The sequence below is a fragment of the Pagrus pagrus genome (genome assembly GCF_965226575.1).
Source record: "Pagrus pagrus genome assembly, chromosome: 15".
NCBI classification, from domain to species: Eukaryota; Metazoa; Chordata; class Actinopteri; order Spariformes; family Sparidae; genus Pagrus; species Pagrus pagrus.
The window spans coordinates 22,964,791-22,982,544 of NC_140199.1; the positions used below are offsets into that span (position 1 = coordinate 22,964,791).

Here is a 17,754-nt window from a genome sequence, read left to right on the forward strand (position 1 = left end):
CACATCATGCCAGGTCACTGTGGATTAAATTGGATGAAAGCACACACACAGTAACGATTTGAGTGTCGGTGTCAAACTCCGTTTTCAAAAATGTGATTTTATTGTTTATTAAATTATGAATATTTGTAAAGTAATATAAAGTAACATACTGAAAACAGTATTCAGGTACAGTGGTTATAAATGTGTTTATACACTGAACACTTTCACAAACACATTTCTGTTTGTTACAAGAAAAATGTGCAGGTACTTTAAAATGGAGCGATCTCCAGTCAGTGGACTGAAGAGATGCCCTGCGGTCTGGAATTAGAAATCACATAGCAGAAGGCAAAGTATTTATAAGATGTGGATGCCTTCCTTACATTTTATGAATGAGCTTCTTATGTAAGATTCCTGTAGTTGAATAGCAGTGCCATCAGCGTCACCTCAGTTTAGCTGGTAATTTATTCCCTTAGCTAGAGCAACTTGCTTGTAAATATCGAATAGTAAAATGGTTTAAAGAGATGTAATAATTCTCTTTTTTATTGAGAATGTGTTATTTGGGACTGGAGTTTGTTTAAAAAAAATGTTGTTTATTAAAATATTAACAAAAGCCAATGTAAATGTAAAAAAAAGTGCAGTGTGTTTACATTACAAACTACCTCCTGTCCTGTGTCTCTCAAAGAAGGCACTCAAGAGACAAACTGTACATCAGTTGAAGTAAAAGGCTAAACACGACTGTTTTCTCTGCATAAATTCAAACGAGAGATAAATGACAACACAAACAAACGTTTTCTTGATGAATTCATTATACGTACAAAATCTTCACATTTATGATTGACATGTCACATAGAAAACAGTATTTTGCAACTACAAACAACTGCAAGTGGAGATCCTCCTGTTTAATAAACTGTGTGTGTGTGAATCATCCGATTGCACCGTTCAGTTAAAATCAATTAATCTGGAAATCCTTTGTTCCTGTCTGACAGCACACACACACACACACACACAATGTTTTTTAACAGTATCCCCAAACAGTACCTGAATCCACTGGTGGGAAAAGACACGATTTCCACCACCGGTTCAATAAATCCATGTCAGTGGCGACTGGATCGCATACAGTATAAAACACTGGGGTGCATTTAATAGCAAAAACAGTTCTTCTATAAGTGGATGTCTCAACCATCAGTGAGAAACTGACGAGTAGAGTCATGATGTTCTCTTCCTCCTACAGCGTGTTCAGCTGCCACCACACTGAGCGTTCACTTGGCCGTGCGGAAGAAGTACTAAATTTGTAAAATGTGTCCGTCTGGTACAAAAAGCTGTGTTATTTCTTAAGTGAGGCCATTCCAAAAAACCCGTCGGTGACCTCCACCGCCTACTGCTTCTGCTTCTTCTTCGCTGGTTTAATGGGGCTGATCTCTTCCTCGTCCTCCTCCATATCGTCGTCATCATCATCAGACAGATCTGACTCTTCAACCTGTGAGGCTGTGCCAGGACAGAAGACGAGGTTCATAAATTGAATCCTGTTATTATATTTCATTAGAAAGGCGGCTTTATTTAATCTGCCCCCTCAGTTGACCTCATGCACAGTCAGTAAAATGCAGCTGCACAAACTCATTACAAACAGTGGCTGAGTGCAAAAGAGGGAGTCCGGTCCCTGCAGTATCGAAAAAGGTACAGTTCACCTTTTCTTCTTAATAAAGTCTCCTTTTAAAAAGTGTCAAAGGTCTCGGGTTTTATTCAGAAAGAAATTTAACATTCTATTGCCCAAAGGCACATTTAACTTTTCATGCAGGAAGGTAAAGTTCAAAAGAAACTGAATAAATATCTATTCAGTCACATATCAATTTATTATGAAAGTTATGCAGTCATTTCGAGCACCGTATCAAAAATTCAGGCATTTAACGCTACATTAAAATTCTCGCTTTTCAATAGTTTCCAGCAACCATACGAATCCTGACACATTAAAATTTTAAAATGAAAAGTCCAAGCTGACATATTCATACAGTATATTTGTTGTTTTATTTTACTTTTTCCTCATATGTAGCATAAAGGGACTTAAACTCGGTTTCTTTTTACAGCCCCAGTGTTGTTAAATGAATGAACCTTTTAAATACGTTGTTTTACCCAATCAACAGTCCAGGAAATATAAAAACTTCACTATAACAGCAACTATTCACTTTTTAAAATGCTGGAACCAGAGAAATTTTGATTTTCTGGTTCCAGAAGTTTGTTTAGGCATAAAAAAAATTCAGGAGGTGAAGATCTTCCTTTTTTGATTAAAATGTCTTACCCAAAACTACATAGTGCTCCTTTAATTATTTCGGCTCTAAAGCAGCATACCCATAAGACATGCGACTCAAGTCTTTTGTTTCAAGTCTCAAGCATGTCCCAAGTCTTTTTCTCTTGGGTCAAGTCTAGTTCCAAGTCAGGTCAGTCCACCATGATACTGCAGGTAAAACTGCAGTATCCTATTTCTTCTAAATCCAAAACATATTTCCTCCCCATTACTTTTAAAGTGAAATACTGACAGCCAGACCAAAAAACAACATTAAATAAAAAAGAAATGTCAAGTCACTCGAATCATCACGTCTAAAGTCAAGTCAAATCAAGTCTCGAGCCATTTATTTTCTGCAAGTCAGTGACTCGAGTCAACTCAAGTCCAAGTCACAATGACTTGAGCCAACATCTCTGGTACCCGCATTACTGTTTTCATCTTTTGGAGTTACAGGGATATTGAAATGTTTAAATGTCAGGTCACTGAACTATTCCACTATACTACTGGATATTCTGACAAAAGGGTTTTGTTAAGTGAAGAAGAAGTGATTTGTTACCTATGAGGTGTAACCCACTGACGGTGACTGGTCCTGTCCCGGCCTTCAGCCTGATGGTCACTGGGGCTTTCAGCTCAAACTCTCCAAGACTCACCTGAGGAGGAGAAGGCAGAAGCTGAGACACATCTCTTATCATCATTAACCTGCATGTAGAAAGACTTCACTGCACTGTACCATGGGCAGACAGCTCATGTGGAGGTTGGCGATGGGCACTGAGATAGTCTTTCCCTGGTGGTTCATGGCCGTCACCTCCACCACGTTACTCTCCTCCTTGGCACCCTCTCCCAGACAGACCTGAAGAAACCACAACAATTGTTTCAGGTATCCTCCCATAGAACATATGATACCAAAGCTATGATTTCACATTCTTGGATGATTAATACACATTCTCCGTTGCAATTGTACATACTGTTCTGAGTTCAAGGAAGTGCTCCAGGTCCTCCTCTTCATCTCCTTGGAAAGTGTAGAAAGGAACCTTGGAGGACAGCTCGCAGCCTGGAAGACAAAACCCAGGACGATTTTAGCTTTTCATGTTAAATGTCTCACTTTCTGCTGGTGCAAAAACATGCAGGATGATTTTAAAGAATACCGAAGCACATCACAGAGGAGACCCACGTGTGCGCCACCTGAGCCGAGCGGATAAACGGTGTTAAAATGCTCCTTACTGAACAGGAAGCTCTCCAGCTTTGACTGCCCGGCCAGCCCGATCTCCGAGGACTCATCGTCGTTGAAAGACATTCTGTCGTAGAACTATATCCGAGTATCCTGTAAACACTTTATGGCCAAATGAACCCTCCGCGAAAAATAACAAGCGCGTCGCTAACTATGAGCGTGCCGGAGACGTCATCACTGTGCGCCTCTGGCTCGCTGATGTTCTCTCTCTCCGGCGGATGTGCTCGACCAACACGAGCCTGTGAGCTGATCCCAGATACGTCAAATAAAAAAACATACAGTGACTTAAAGGCAGCAATAAAGTCAGTACAACCAGATAAACGAATACATTAAAAATAATAAAGGGAATAAAAGATGATGCTTTAACAGCAAACATCTGCTTAAAACGTGTCTAATGTAAAGAGAACAAAGTGTTTTAATGCAACGTTTGACATTTAAATCCAGTAAAGATGGCCTTTCAGCATTTATTAATATGTAGTATGACAAAGAATCTTAAACAATCTAGAAAAGTAAATCTCTCTCTCAGAAGCAGGTGTACATATATTATTCTGAACAATAAATGTCAGGAGAATTTATGTTTAATGATTTAAATGTATGTTCAATTATTTAGAGTATTCAACATTTAATAATTTTAATAAGGGCAGCTTACAACACCACAAACTGGACACTAACAGGGATATTAAAGGTGCAATATGTAGGAATTGGCCCCCTGTTGAATTCACTCCCCGACAAATAGAGCATACCACCTGGGTAACTGCTACATGCTGCTAGATGTAGCCACCGTTAGTATAGTTAGCGTGCAGCTTTCAGTCTTATCATAGATACTGTATTTACTCTGTGCAGCGCTTGGAGCGTCTGTTTATTTTAATAAATTTTTGAACATTTTGAACTAAACTTTTCATATATTGTACCTTTAAAGGAAGGATCACCTTATTTACTAACAGTGCCGATCCAGTTGTATTCAGTAATGAAGACAGTTACAGGCTTATCTGCCCATATATTTGTATAAAAAAACGACAGAGAAACGCTCATTTCAGGGAAGACATTGGACATTTTCGTCTCTTTAATCAGGACAGGCTCACAAAAACAACACAAATGACACAAATCAACAAAGTTAACTTATTATGGTTTATTAGTTTTTAATCTTATGTATCTTACATACAAATTTTACATGGTAAACTGTCAATGATATACCCCCCCAACCCTAAAACCAGATAATCAAAATGTACAATTGGAGCCCTTTCTCTCAGTCAGAGCCCATTTCTATCAAACCTGGTTGGCAGAGGAGAAAGCTTGAGCATCCACAAACTGCAAAATGAACCATTTAACACAAGCGTGACAATTCTGCGGTTACTTCCAAACACGGACAGAAGAACTGTTGGTGAGTTTCACACCTTGTTGAAACACAGCCAGGTATGGTGGCTGTACAGGACAGGGTGTTGTAACAAGGCCAGAATGTTGCTAGTTTCAATAACGGTATATAAAATAATAACACTTTATGATTGACAGTGCTTACAGACTGTCCACCAACTACAGTATTATGCTCATAGAGGTGAATGGCATGCTTCTTCCTCTATGTAGCATGAGATGAGGTTACTCTAATGACCGCCACAGCAAATCCAATACACCTCATGCACATTATGAATGTACACAGTATCCAGACATCACTGGCAGGCAGCTACTGAAGAACAACTGATGATCCTTGTGTAACCAGAACAGAACACTCCCATCTATTAGTCCAAGTACGTTTTCATTTCATTAACTATATACATTTACAAAAACAAATGGGAAAAGCGTCAGAATATAAAACATTCAATGGACAGATAGGAAAAGGCAGAGGAATTTCTGCTCCAAGCCCCCACCACTACACTTCAACAGCGTGGGAGTCACTTTGGTGACAGGATTAACAACCTCTCTGAAACTAAAGAGCGCTCAACTTAGAACACATTCATTTATGCAATGTTGAAGCAAAGCAGGGAGGGATGCAAAATGACAGATGTAAACTGTTTCTTTTCTATCAACAATAATAAAGCAAAAGGTAACTTTTTAGCACAGCACATGTCTCGAATGTAACCCAGATTACCTGCTGCTTCGCAAGTCAGGTTTGGGATTAGTGGTTAATAAAAAACTAAGCAGCTTTAGAACAGTGGGAGGGCTGATGCTCCCACGTCTTTATGAATCTTATTCATTTTAACTAATGTATTCAAATGTAACAAACGTTAGAAAGACATAATTTAACAAGCCTGTCTGAGCTCTCTCTGACAGACACGCCCCTGTCAGTCAGCTGAGGGATTTCTGTGCTGGAGTCTGGGATCTGTTAGGGCAAAAGTAGGACACGTGGACTGTCAATGTCGGGCTACATCTCTGGAATCGGAGCAACAACAAGGCCAATGTCCAAAATGACCCTCTGCTATGTCTGAATGGTGCTACAAAACCTTGACACAGTAGACGCCGGGGTCTGCAATATAAACCTAAAATCCGAAGGCAATGAACTTAAAGGCAATAGCTTAAAGGGGAATAAGCAAAAAAAAAAAAACCTACACATTTATAAAAAAAAGGAAAGAAAAAGAAAATGGGCACAAGCGAAGCGCTAGGCTGAGAACCAGGTTTGTAAACTCGTGGAAGCTTTTCTGTTGCATTCCAAATGTCTACTACTACTTGAATGGAAACTCAGAAGACCTCCTGGCTGAGTCTTCAACCAACACTTTTCCTTTGTTGGTTTGTGCCTATCTTTTATTTAAGAGTTTCACAAACCCAAGACCTACAATTTCCCACCCATTTTTTCATTTGCACAGACTCAGCATTTCACATCATTTTTTGTTAGAAACGCGCCACTATAAAAGGCCTCTTTCTCCGAGTCTATTGTGGAGTGACTGGAAATACCATGATGTGATGATGAAAGGCAAACGCTCACATAGTACCTCACATCCTGCACAAAGGTGTCCTACTTATGTCGACAGCTGTGTTATTTCTCTGTTAAAGCTGGGAAAGCAGGACGTACGGGTGGTAAGACCTGAGATACAGGCCGCCCTCATTTCACAGCTCTGCCTCCATTTCAGATAGACACTTTGCATTAGGACATGCGGGCAAAATCCATGTAATGGCTACTGGATTAAATCAGAAAAAAGGCTTATGGAGTTATTACTTCCTGCCTCCTGGAGGTATATATATGAGTAGTGGGACCCCAGAAATAAGTGCTGGAGTGCCACTCTTCCATGTTGGCTCAAATCATCTGACTACAGATCATCCTCTGCCTTTTAGCTTTAGATCTGCTAAATCCAACAGAGCCGTAACATCTAAGGGCAGCGCAAGGAACCTGTGTGTGCGACTGCTGTGCTTCTGTACACAAATCCTAAAAAGAGGTTTCCCGGGGCTAGCCCAGATGGTGATGTAGTATAAAATCATCATGGAAGTTGTTCTCATGAAGGTAGCAAACATGTTTAAGCCACGTTGAGTTGCTATCTCCCTTTCTCTGTCTGTTATTGTTGGAGGATGGTTTTTCATAGGCTGCGTCCCATAATGATGATGTCTTTGGGAAAGCCCTCCATTTTTGCCACTTCAAAGCATCCCAGCTTACTATAGAAGTCCAACATTCTCTTGTCAGTCTGACGAACCTTACAGAATGCACCAAGGGACCCTGGAAGAGAAAGACAAAAATGGATGACAACCGAGCCAACAAGAAAATCCTTATAGATGACCTTCCTGACAATCAGTAAGCTTGTGCTATTTTTGTGACCCTTGGTTCATACTTTACTTGATATTCGGATGCTAAATAAGGCTATATATATATATATATATATATATATATATATATATATATATATCTCAACATAACTTGTACACGTAAGGTCCTAATCCTAAAGTGATGCATCTTCCCATGACGTGGATAAACTGTCAGAACTCAACTCAGAGCTGGTTTTGGTTTGCTCTCATTTTCGGATTACATGTAGATAAGATCAGTGAGCCGGCTTGTTTTCAACTGTAGAGACAGCCGTGTACTGATTTAAATCTTTGTCTTCGGTAAAACTGAATATTCATACACCCTTTTACCTAAATGACTAACAACAATGCAATGTGTTTTTTTTTGTAGTAAGCACCGCTGCCACCTACCGTTAGCCTTGAGAGAAGATAGAAGACATCCCATCATGCTTTTTGCCACACTGGGGTCAGTGACCTTGGCGTGAATGTCGACCTTGATGAGAGAGGGGAAGTTGGAGAGGAAAGAGTCTGGAAGGCCCTCCTCCTCTTCATGGAAACTCAGCATCATCTTCTACAGGGACGATAGACAGAAATGGTGCAGTAAAATTCTGTATTGTGCCCCGTCCAATACAGATTTTATGACAGTGGATTAACATGACACGGATTACGATCCTACCTCAGCCTCTGTGAGGTCCTTCTGACAGTCAGGTTTGTTATATTTTTCCTGCATGAAGGGAATCCAGCTCAACTCGCATTTCTTGATGAAGGGCTTGACATCCACGGTACCGAGAGCATAACCGCAAATCCCGTCATCATCCTCCAGCACAAAGCCATACTCTGAACTCAGTGTCAGGAGACCACCGACTAACCTGTGAACAAACAGTGAGGATTTTGTCAGCCATTTTGGATTTGCACTGCAGGGAAAAAAACTGCAGTCCAGTCTTTTGTCTGGGCTGACTGTGAACAAATACCTGTCCCCTATGAGGTCTGGATCGTCATCAGAGAAAGGTACATCCTCCAGTCCTTCACAGTACATTTCTTTACAGATTTTATAAACCGCAGCCTGCAAACAGAAAGACACGTACAGCGGTTATTGTAGTGGATGAGTTTTAACACCCAAATTAACTCAACCAATTATGACACCCTTTAACACTGGACATAAAAGCAAAAGCTAGGCCCAGAAAATGCCACAAAGAATGTCAGTGTGCTTAAATAACATTTTGGAAATACACAATTTTGAAGCTCTCTTTACATTCGGCACATAAATTTGCGGATGTACAGAGCAGCTGGCATATTAAACACAGAGCATTCGCAGCTGAAACTAGGCCAGTTCTTCTGGGAATACATACAAGCAACTGGCTAACATAATTTACAACATTTTAGATTAATACTTGGTAAATGTTAGTACTCATGGAGCAGATACTTGAGTTCTGGGAAAATTAAGATACACAAGGGCATGACAAAACACACAAAGATCTTACCTCATCTTTGGGAAAGTACGGCCTTATGGAATAGAGTTTGGATGTTGGCATTGAAGGTGGAGGTTGGTAGAAAAGATCGTTTGCCCCTTCTATTGGCAACAATCTCTGTGGGTATCAAAACAAACAGTTTTAGTTTCAGAGACCCGGTGGTGCTGCTGCTGTGGCAGACTGCCTCACTGTGCATTTGCTGCAGTTGAGCCACTATCAGACCAAAAGGAAGTATCGGAGAACGCAAAGTGCTTTGGGAAGACAAATATTGTCAAAAAAAATAAAATCTTACGAAATCACATTCCTTATTGATCTGACAGTGGACAACGAGAGCAATTGTCACATCTTTCTCATTTTTGCTAAAAGGAACATAGCGCAACAAGCACATACATATTTGCCTTTCAATTATAATAGGATGGTATTTTGGTCTGACTAAGGTTTTACTGGCTGAAGGAGATGCTCCTTTCCCTTTTGTAAGACATCGCAATATTTCGCTGCGCAGGACCCTCCTGTTGAGAAAAATAATGATGCTTGCGCACAGAGGCAGAGAGAACTCCAGGAGAAAAAACCAAAGTGGCTGATTCAAAATGTGAGCAAACTGACTCGTTCAATATCAGTTGCCATTATGAGTCTTGCTACTCTCCAAGAATGGAGAGAATACTTTTGGCTGGAGAATTATGTTTGATCCTGGAGTTTTCCCGATGCAAACATGCGTGCGTTCTCGCGTGCGCTGCGATGCTTGTGCGTGCGCTTGCAAAAGGCTGGGTTTGTGCGCTGTGCTTTCCTGCAAAGAAATGAGATGTCATGAAAATAAAACCTAGCCATGCTCGCTTGCGCCGCGTGCGCTAGGGAAAAGCAGCATCTCCTTGGGCAGTTGCTGAAAGAAATTCAAATTAATCAATCAGATAATGCCATGCCAAACACTGGCTGTAAGCTCTTTTTGTCAGGATGGGTTTCAGGTCACCAATTCCCCTCCCACAGACTGACAATATCCTAACGTAATACAATGACATGAATGTCTATGGAGAACAAGTGAAGGGGATGGAGCCTGGATGCTATGGAGCCCAACTCACTACAATCAGCTCACCTTCGACAGACCAAAGCCCTTCATACCTACGCACATTTTTACCATTGTCTTCTTTGCTAACAACACTCTTTTTTTTCCATTTGATTGCTGTAAATTCAGTGCATTAGATACCTGGAACTCTCCTGCTAGACCTCCCCTAAAGGCCCAGGGCTCTTGGTCTCCTCTAAGGAATTGTGCTGAGGACTGACTACGACACCCTGTTAGGAGCAGAGCCAAGCGGACATTGTTACCACAGGATGGGGCTCTCTGACACAGATGAAGCGTGTGGGGAAATGGGGAGGAAGGGGGTCATATGTATCTATTAGCATAATCAATATAAATAAATTAATTTTGTTTTTAATATTAACTCATAAAAACGGACCTAATTTGGAATAAATACATTATATCAAAGACAATTTTTATGATAAAATGGGGCTCGAGCAACTAAAGCTTACAAGTTTTCAAGAAAAAAATCAGGTCCAAGATTTTGATTATTAAAAAAACCTGTAAATTCTCTGTGTCAATACAACAATGTCAAACTGCTCCACTTTACATGGTACGCAGATCTTAAAGAAAGAATAAGTTCTTTCATGTAGTGGAACGCACGCACTCCGATAACTGAAGGGAGAACAGACTTAAGTGCAGTTCAGCTGACGGACTTTCTAAATATCATACTGACCATCAGAACCAAACCCCATCTGTCTACGGACTACGTAAGTAAGCTTCAGCTGCCGTCACCCCACTCATCTTAGCACCCCGTGTGAAGTCACATTATCATCTTATCTGCCTCGTCACATGACTGAGGAGCATTAGTCATCAAACCAGGAAGACAGGACAAGGAGGTAGATTCCCTGAGTTAAAGGGCCTCTTAGCTTAATATTAAAAGCTGCAAACAGACAGATCACAAATGAAATCGCTGCAGGGACAACGCATATAAAGAGCAGTATTTAGTAAGCACGCAAGGCTCTTAAGAGTCTGTATACAGTAGCGTTGTTGCTAATAAAGTCTAACCCTGGTTGACGACGAAGCCCTGTCATGTGACCAGACAAATGCAGCGCGCGGGAAGGATGTCTAACACTGCTTTACATACAGTATGAACCTCACCCTGATACCTAAAACATTTCCTCTGAAGAGATGGCACAACACAGCATACAGATGCACCCACGGGAGGAACTCTGAACTTGCTTACTCAAATTAAGAACCTCAAAACAGTCAAAAGGAGGATTTTAGTGGATGACTTCATCCTGAATAATCTACTCAGACTGCACTGTCTTAACACAATCACAGTTTGTGTCAAAAAACACAGCAAAGACCATGCAACTTTTGTTCTTGCGTGGTCCCGTATGTGAGCACACTCATCCTAACTACAAAGTGAGAAATTTCCCTGAGTAGGATGACAATCATGTGCTGTGATTAAAATTTTAAAGCCAAGTGTCAATTCCCTTGAGTAGGTGCATCAGGCTGATCTGAGCCATTTCTATAGGCCTACTGACAGAAACAAAAAAACAAGTTAGAGAAGCTGCCAAAGAGAGAAATTTGGGAGTTAACACTTAGGATTTGAAGCTAAATCGCTGCGCAAAATGTGACTTCATCCGGAGGGCTGCTTCCTTTCGTCCAAATCAGTCTTTTACAGTTATTAATCTAGCTCATGAATGAAAAGAATTATATAAATCTGTTTCAAACATGAACAAAAGAAAGAGACATAACGGCAGCACTGTGCATACATCGGCCACTGTCGATCCAAAAGCAGTAGAAACTTGTACTGTGGATTCTTCCATCTGTACACAGTGAAGGGAGAAAACAGTAGAAAATAGTTATTAGTAAGTGTTCTCAGTACAATAACCAGGGAGGTTGTGACTAAGTGCCGGCTGCACAGCTTCTATTGAGGGGAAAACACAGGGACGTGTATAAAAACCTGCTAATAGCAACAGCAGAAGTCAACAGTTAGGCACTTAATGACACTGCAGTTATTAAGAGGATGAGTAAGGGGCACTCGATTTCCTCAGTGTTGCTACAGTGACTACAATCATTATCTGGTGCATTAGACCAATAGTGTGGTATTTTCATGTGGCTTTGCCAGTGTGGGTATGCTGCCTGCTGTGTACTGTGGGCGAGAATCCTCAGCTTTACCATATAGCCGGACAAGACAGAAACCTGCGAATGAAACTGGGTTACAGGGGGGTAACCTACAGGCCATGCTGGTGCTTCAGACTATGCAAAACAACACTCCAAAAAACAGATGGAGGTGTTATCACAAGGCTGAATATCACTCAAACTGCATCACAGTGCACCATCTGAAAGAGTAAAGAATGAAAGAAAGTGGGAGGTAAAGGGAGAGGGAGAAAGTGGGAGAAAAAGAGAGAAAGAAAATCCTTTCTTATACAAGATGATGGATCCCACCCTGATACAGGTTGAGCAAATGATTCAGAGGGTTAAAATCAACCAACAGCCTCATTTTAGAGACTACTCAGTGAGGCAACAACAAAAGGACTTCCTGTAATGTGTTCATATGGTCATGTTAAATCCAGCTGAAAAAACAGACTATTTCAGATATTTATGCACCAGAATGGCCTTCAACAGTCAGTCAGTCAACTTGCTCTCCAAGCTCGCGTGCGCGCTAGGGCATGGAGGAGGGGGGGATGGGGACTTCCCCCTGGCTCCCATCCCCACAGACAGAGAGATGGAAGCAAGTGTGTCCGTGTGGGAATGCAGCAGTGATGTTACTGGATACACAGCAAGCAGCAGTAACCCTGCTGGGACGTTTGCCACAAGAGGCCCAGTTTAGATACCACCAAGATGGAGTCGCTTGTTATGGAGTAAATAAGGAGGATGCTAGCAGTGCAAGCGGCATTCAGTCGAATGAAAAAAAAGAAAACAATAAACATGTGTGAAACAAGAGCAATTAATTGAATCATAAATATTGAGAGCTGATGCACCTGACCTGATTCGTGCTAGGCTGATGTTTAATAAACTTGAAACTTAAATTGGGCCACTACTCAGATTTTCACCTTGTTTACAGGTGGTGGCCGAGATCTCTAGAGCCTTATTTCTGTAGGTATTTAATCAGTAATTCTACCATTTGTTAAATAGACTTTGCAAGATGTGTGAAATAATTATAAATTTGCCTAATTAAATTAAATAGCACTGGACTACAACATACTCCATGCAGCTAAATAATCAATCACCGGAGTACTTTTTTTAATATAATCTGAAAGTGATTGAATGATTTGTGCATAAATGTGTCTCTGTGAACAACGAAAGTCAGGACTACCAGACTTGCTCACACTACTGCTATGCTACTGCTCTCTAAGAATATGCGCCATATGGTTCCACTCAGACATACCTAGCCACTGGACAAAAGACTTGACCATAGAAATGATGCTCTTGATGTCCCAGATGTAAGGGTAGAGGTCGTAGAGGATGGTGCGGTTGGCTGAATTGGACAGCCTCGTGAACATCTGGATGACTGAGCAGCACATCTCCTCGAACTTCTCTGCCCTCGACTGCCATTCTGCTACCTGCAGGCAATAGTGTTGGAAAGGGGCAGCATGTAACCATTTTGGTTTGTAAAAGGTCTTTTTGTACAGAGGGAATTTTGACATAGTCATACTAGAAACAGTGCACGTTTTATTTTTTCACAATGGCTTCATTCATGTCCCAATAAGCCACAATGCTAACATATTTTATTATTTACACTTTCTGTGTCATGTCAACGTAGCAGATGTCGGAAGCTGTGGTTCACACAAATACAGAGACCGTACTGCTCTGTGGGTACGCTCACTCCATCTCCTTTCATAACCACACCACCCAATGGACAGAATGGGTAGTACATATCCACCATTTTGTTTTCAACAACCAACACTTATCACATGCAGGTTCAGTTAATAATGAACTAGTTTCCTCAGATAGACCCCTTTCTCTCATCTTGTGTGTTTAGTTGAGCAATGACCCCACCTTCTCAGTCTCCTTTCTCTTGCAGTTGACACTGACGACGCTGCTGTTAGCTCTCAGCCAGTTGAACTCCTTTAACATCTGCACGGCCTTGTTTCCATGTTCATAAGGCAGGTAGAAGAGCTCTGCCAGCAAGCTCAGGTCATCAACAGTGAGGGGCTCTGCTGTGAACAGGGGCTTCTCATTGGGCCCAGGGACAAACACATCCTGAAGACACAAATCAGCAATAATCAATAAAACTATGTAGGGAAGCCTGACTTGTTTTAGCTTTCATTATAAAGGGGAAAAAAAGTAACTCACAAATGTTTGCGCCACCTGTTTGAGCTGATCATCCGTCTGCATAGGGGCAATATCGCTCCCACAGTCCTCCTGAATAGACTCTTCAGGGGACTTTGACTCTGCCAAACTCTCCTTGTCTGTATCCATGGGCTTTAGGTCTTCAGTCATCTTGTCAGCTAAGACAGGACCATCATGCTTCTCCTCTGGGTCAGCCTCTGCCTCTGGTTCATCCACCATCTTCTCAACCACCATCTCCATGGGCTCCTCATCTGAATCCTTCTTCTCCACCTCCACCTGCACAGGGACAGCACAAACATACTTTAAGAACCATAGACAGATGCTTACCTCTCCAAGAAACAAATGTTAAAGAAAGATGGTGTATGTTCTGTATTGTACCAAACCACACAGAAACAATAAGGCACGGAACATGAGCCGAAATAGTTCAAGTGCTACTGCTCACCTCCTCTTCCTCCTGAGGTATTTTTGCCAAAGGGTGTGCGAGTGGATCCAGACACAGAGGTGGCATGGCTGGAGACATTATGGGCTGCTGGAACACAGTTGTGACTGTTGTGGAAGAGCAGAGAGAGGGAGCAGCCATGGATGACACATCGATGGCTGTGCTTTTGGCACCACTCTGAGGCACCTGTCGGCCTGAAAGATAGAGTTGAGCCTCACTGCATCATGTGCTTCAGTCATAAAATTACCATTTTAGGCTGATGCCAACACTGTGAGTGTAATCCAAGTATCACAGCTAGAAAATCCATTAGCATACAGATATGATAAGATAATGGAAATGATCTTACTGTTGTATTGATGAGGAACACAAAACTCCCCGAGCCATTCTGTGAGAGCCAGTTTTAGAGCCAGCTGTGGGCTGTAGAGCATGTCGGTCTCTAGTTCTTCATCACTGCCCTCGTTCTCTAACTTGATCTGGATGGACACTGTGCTGTCCTCACCATCAGCTGGTGAAGGGCATGACGGAGACACAAACACGGAAGAATTCATAAATGACCTGCAGTACCCCATGAGCTCACAATGTATCCCCATTTAACATTCCAAATTAGTGAAATGTGGGATCATACTTACTCATGACCACATCCTTGCGCACCCCATTCATATTAGACTTATACCAGGTGGCCAGAGTGTGGATCGCCACAAAGTTGGACTCAAACTCGCAGTTTGGGTTGGTAAGGACTCCCTTCAGTCTGGGGATAAGCTCTGTAGAGCGGCCTTTGTATGGACCCAAGAAAAGCCTCTTCTGGTCGTAATCGTTGGCATGAATGTTGTCCCAGATCACAGGGGCTCTTCTCAGGATTTTTGACACTTCCTCAATAGACTCCACTGTGATATCTTTGGACACCACCTTGGGGCCTGCAGAAAAGAAAACCTTTTAATCCTTTCGGGCATGTATCACAGTATGTATACATGTAGTAATGGTGTTAGTCAGTTGACAGGAAACTTTGTTAGACTTACCTGTCCATAAAACGTCGATGCCAGGCAGCAGTTTCTCTCCTACTGTGTGGAGATAGGGAGACTGAGGGACATTTGGGTAGCAGAATGTTCCACAGTACTCTGGATGTTAGGTAAAGAGAACAAACAAATAATGAATAAACAAGTAGATTAAACAATTGTGTAACATGCACAAAGGATTCAGACAGACTTGAGGTACCTGTGGGACAGAAGAGGAAGGTTTCAGGCTCTCCAAGGTACTGGTAGATCTCGTTGGTTATGGAAATCTGAGCGTGTGCAAATGAGCTGAACACCTCCTTGTCAGCAGGGCACATGTTGTGGTCAATATCATCAAAAAGTAAGGCAAATGACTTGCAGCCAAAGTGAGTAACCTGAGGGGGAGAGAAAGCGGTTAGGAATGAAGTCCAATAAAATGGTGACAGAATGACACAGGGATACATGGAAAGCTTGAAGATATGTATCAACGCCTTGTTCATACTAGTCTCATACAAAATGCTGCAATACCTGATCAAGTTTCCTCTTGAGTGCAGAAACCTCTTTCTGATTGGAGAAGGTGATGTCCAGTCCAGGGGAAATGGCATAGATGAACTCTATCCCATGCTCCTTAGCAGCAGCAATTAAAGTCATGAGTTGTTCTAGGAGATAATTAGGGAAAGTCACTCTCTGAATGAATTATTTGTGCATTTATAACAACTTATCTGAAATACCTTTTAGGCAGATTGTCTTTTTTAACTCAGATAACTAGGTATTATTCATTTTCCTTTCCCCAAGGCAGCTGATCCAAAGAGATGTTCTGTATAGTCACCTGCTTCTTCCACTGAGTACAGCTCTCTCCAGAACATTCTGTGCTTGTAGTCATCTTTGGGTGCATAAAGGTATGTATTCAGTCCCCATTTCTGCTGCCTGTGAAATGCAATGTTGTGCAGACTCAGTATAATAGCTCAAACATCATATAGCTATATCATTCATGTCATTTCATTAGCATGCTTGCTTGAATAATTAACAGAATTCATCATACCTTCTGAACAACTCTTTCCTCTGCTCCATTGTCCATGGTCGACCATAAAAGCCTGCAGCAGCAAACGACACATTCAGTTGCCATGCAGTCTGCAGTGTTGACAATAAACTACACTTCCCTATGCACATTGAGCTGCTTTACAGCCACAACAATCTGCCCCCAGGTGAAGGCTAGGCTGGACGTGCCCTCAGACATGCAAATTTTACTTATTTTTTGGATTGATACGTTTTTTCTGCATTGACCAATCAATCATTTTGTGCATGCATTGACAAAAAGTCTGAATATAACCATTTTAAGATCTTTTATGAAAGGTTAGTGCTATGTCTTAATTTTTCTTATTTAGTCTGATCAGAAACCAAAACATTCAATGTTGACAACTAAAGCAAAATAATTCCTCACCTTGAAGAATTATCAATGTTGGTCCATAATCTGCATAAATTATTCAATTTAGCTGTTAGCATATGACCTATATATTAACCCGCCCCTTGTATGTTCCTGGTTTACAAACGATAATTTACTATTGACTTCCGATTGCACTCCAATTGCACACTCGCCTTATAACTTGTATTTTTAACTGATAACTGTAATCATCAATAATCGAGAATTGATGCGGCATTTTGATGACCTATTTATGATTGTATACACATAAAACTAGGTCAGATGTCACATTTGATCGTTTTCACCTATTTTTAACATCATCGTTACCTTCCACGACTCCACTTATGAATTTTCTGTGGTCCGTCGGTTCGACTGCAATGCCGGACTGTTCCACCGGGCCGGGGGCCTCGGCACAAGCCTCTCCGGAGACTGGGCTGGGGCTCTGCTCAGCGTCCACTGGAGGCGGCTCCAGCGTCTTATCTTTTTGAACCATTGTCAGAGATTTCTCTCGGTGCAACGAAAAGCAACCAAATACTGAGAGTGCCGGGTTATTTTCAAATGTGCGTTCGCGTTAGTTTAGCAGACAAATTAGCTAAACCTGCAGGAAAAACGGTAAATCGTCTGTCTGTCTTAACGTTAGCTAGCTTACCGTTTAAGCGAGTCTATCAAAGTTGTCGAAAATTTAGCGACTGCTTCAACAACATCTAACGAAAATATTATCATGCGGTACAGGGCAACATTTCTGTTTGTTAATACATGAGAAAAAACAAGTCGTTTGTTCGTTTTTGTTCGACCATCTTCCTCTGTTTCTGGTAGATTTGCCCTGCTTTTTCGTCGGTTCTTCCTGTTTACACCAAGTGCGCATGCTCACGGGACTAGATCAAACCAGTCAAAACTAGATATGCGTGACAAAACACCGCAAAGATGTCACGATGGGAA

At 41.5% G+C, this 17,754-nt stretch overlaps 2 protein-coding genes across 7 annotated transcripts; both read right to left on the reverse strand.

Annotated features, from left to right (window-relative positions):
* Positions 1-763: 763 nt before the first annotated feature.
* On the reverse strand, positions 764-3,683 carry npm3 (nucleophosmin/nucleoplasmin, 3). Of its 2 annotated transcripts, none has more exons than XM_084375388.1 (5): positions 3,403-3,683; positions 3,223-3,308; positions 2,988-3,107; positions 2,814-2,907; positions 764-1,464 (listed from the first exon to the last, which is right to left on the reverse strand). In XM_084375388.1, exons 1-5 carry the CDS (start codon positions 3,533-3,535, stop codon positions 1,355-1,357), a joined length of 543 nt encoding a protein of 180 aa, XP_084231514.1. In that variant the 5' UTR covers positions 3,536-3,683; the 3' UTR covers positions 764-1,354. The 2 variants fall into 2 exon arrangements, with proteins under 2 accessions (XP_084231514.1, XP_084231515.1); XM_084375389.1 differs by having other exon boundaries at positions 3,479-3,676.
* Positions 3,684-4,599: 916 nt separating this feature from the next.
* oga (O-GlcNAcase) lies at positions 4,600-17,681 on the reverse strand. Of its 5 annotated transcripts, none has more exons than XM_084376190.1 (19): positions 17,143-17,681; positions 16,438-16,489; positions 16,225-16,322; positions 15,924-16,054; positions 15,619-15,790; positions 15,423-15,521; positions 15,036-15,320; positions 14,753-14,911; positions 14,410-14,513; positions 13,971-14,243; positions 13,674-13,877; positions 13,063-13,237; positions 11,444-11,497; positions 9,852-9,937; positions 8,666-8,770; positions 8,156-8,247; positions 7,861-8,053; positions 7,596-7,755; positions 4,600-7,122 (listed from the first exon to the last, which is right to left on the reverse strand). In XM_084376190.1, exons 1-19 carry the CDS (start codon positions 17,306-17,308, stop codon positions 6,986-6,988), a joined length of 2,745 nt encoding a protein of 914 aa, XP_084232316.1. In that variant the 5' UTR covers positions 17,309-17,681; the 3' UTR covers positions 4,600-6,985. The 5 variants fall into 5 exon arrangements, with proteins under 5 accessions (XP_084232316.1, XP_084232313.1, XP_084232312.1 ...); XM_084376187.1 differs by having other exon boundaries at positions 13,986-14,243; positions 14,410-14,600; XM_084376186.1 differs by having other exon boundaries at positions 14,410-14,600.
* Between the last annotated feature and the right edge of the window lie 73 nt (positions 17,682-17,754).

Bases quoted from the DNA above. Each gene is read 5' to 3' on its own strand.
- npm3 (XM_084375388.1), bottom strand. From the start codon at position 3,535: ATGAGTCCTCGGAGATCGGGCTGGCCGGGCAGTCAAAGCTGGAGAGCT. The intron at 3,108-3,222 runs GTATGTACAATT...TGGTTTCTTCAG, and splicing joins ACTTCCTTGAACTCAGAACA to GTCTGTCTGGGAGAGGGTGC. The intron at 1,465-2,813 runs GTAACAAATCAC...GTCCTGGCACAG, and splicing joins CAGTGGGTTACACCTCATAG to CCTCACAGGTTGAAGAGTCA.
- oga (XM_084376186.1), bottom strand. From the start codon at position 17,308: ATGGTTCAAAAAGATAAGACGCTGGAGCCGCCTCCAGTGGACGCTGAG. The intron at 16,055-16,224 runs GTGACTATACAG...ATTATCTCCTAG, and splicing joins GTACTCAGTGGAAGAAGCAG to AACAACTCATGACTTTAATT. The intron at 7,756-7,860 runs GTAGGATCGTAA...TCGTCCCTGTAG, and splicing joins AGGACCTCACAGAGGCTGAG to AAGATGATGCTGAGTTTCCA.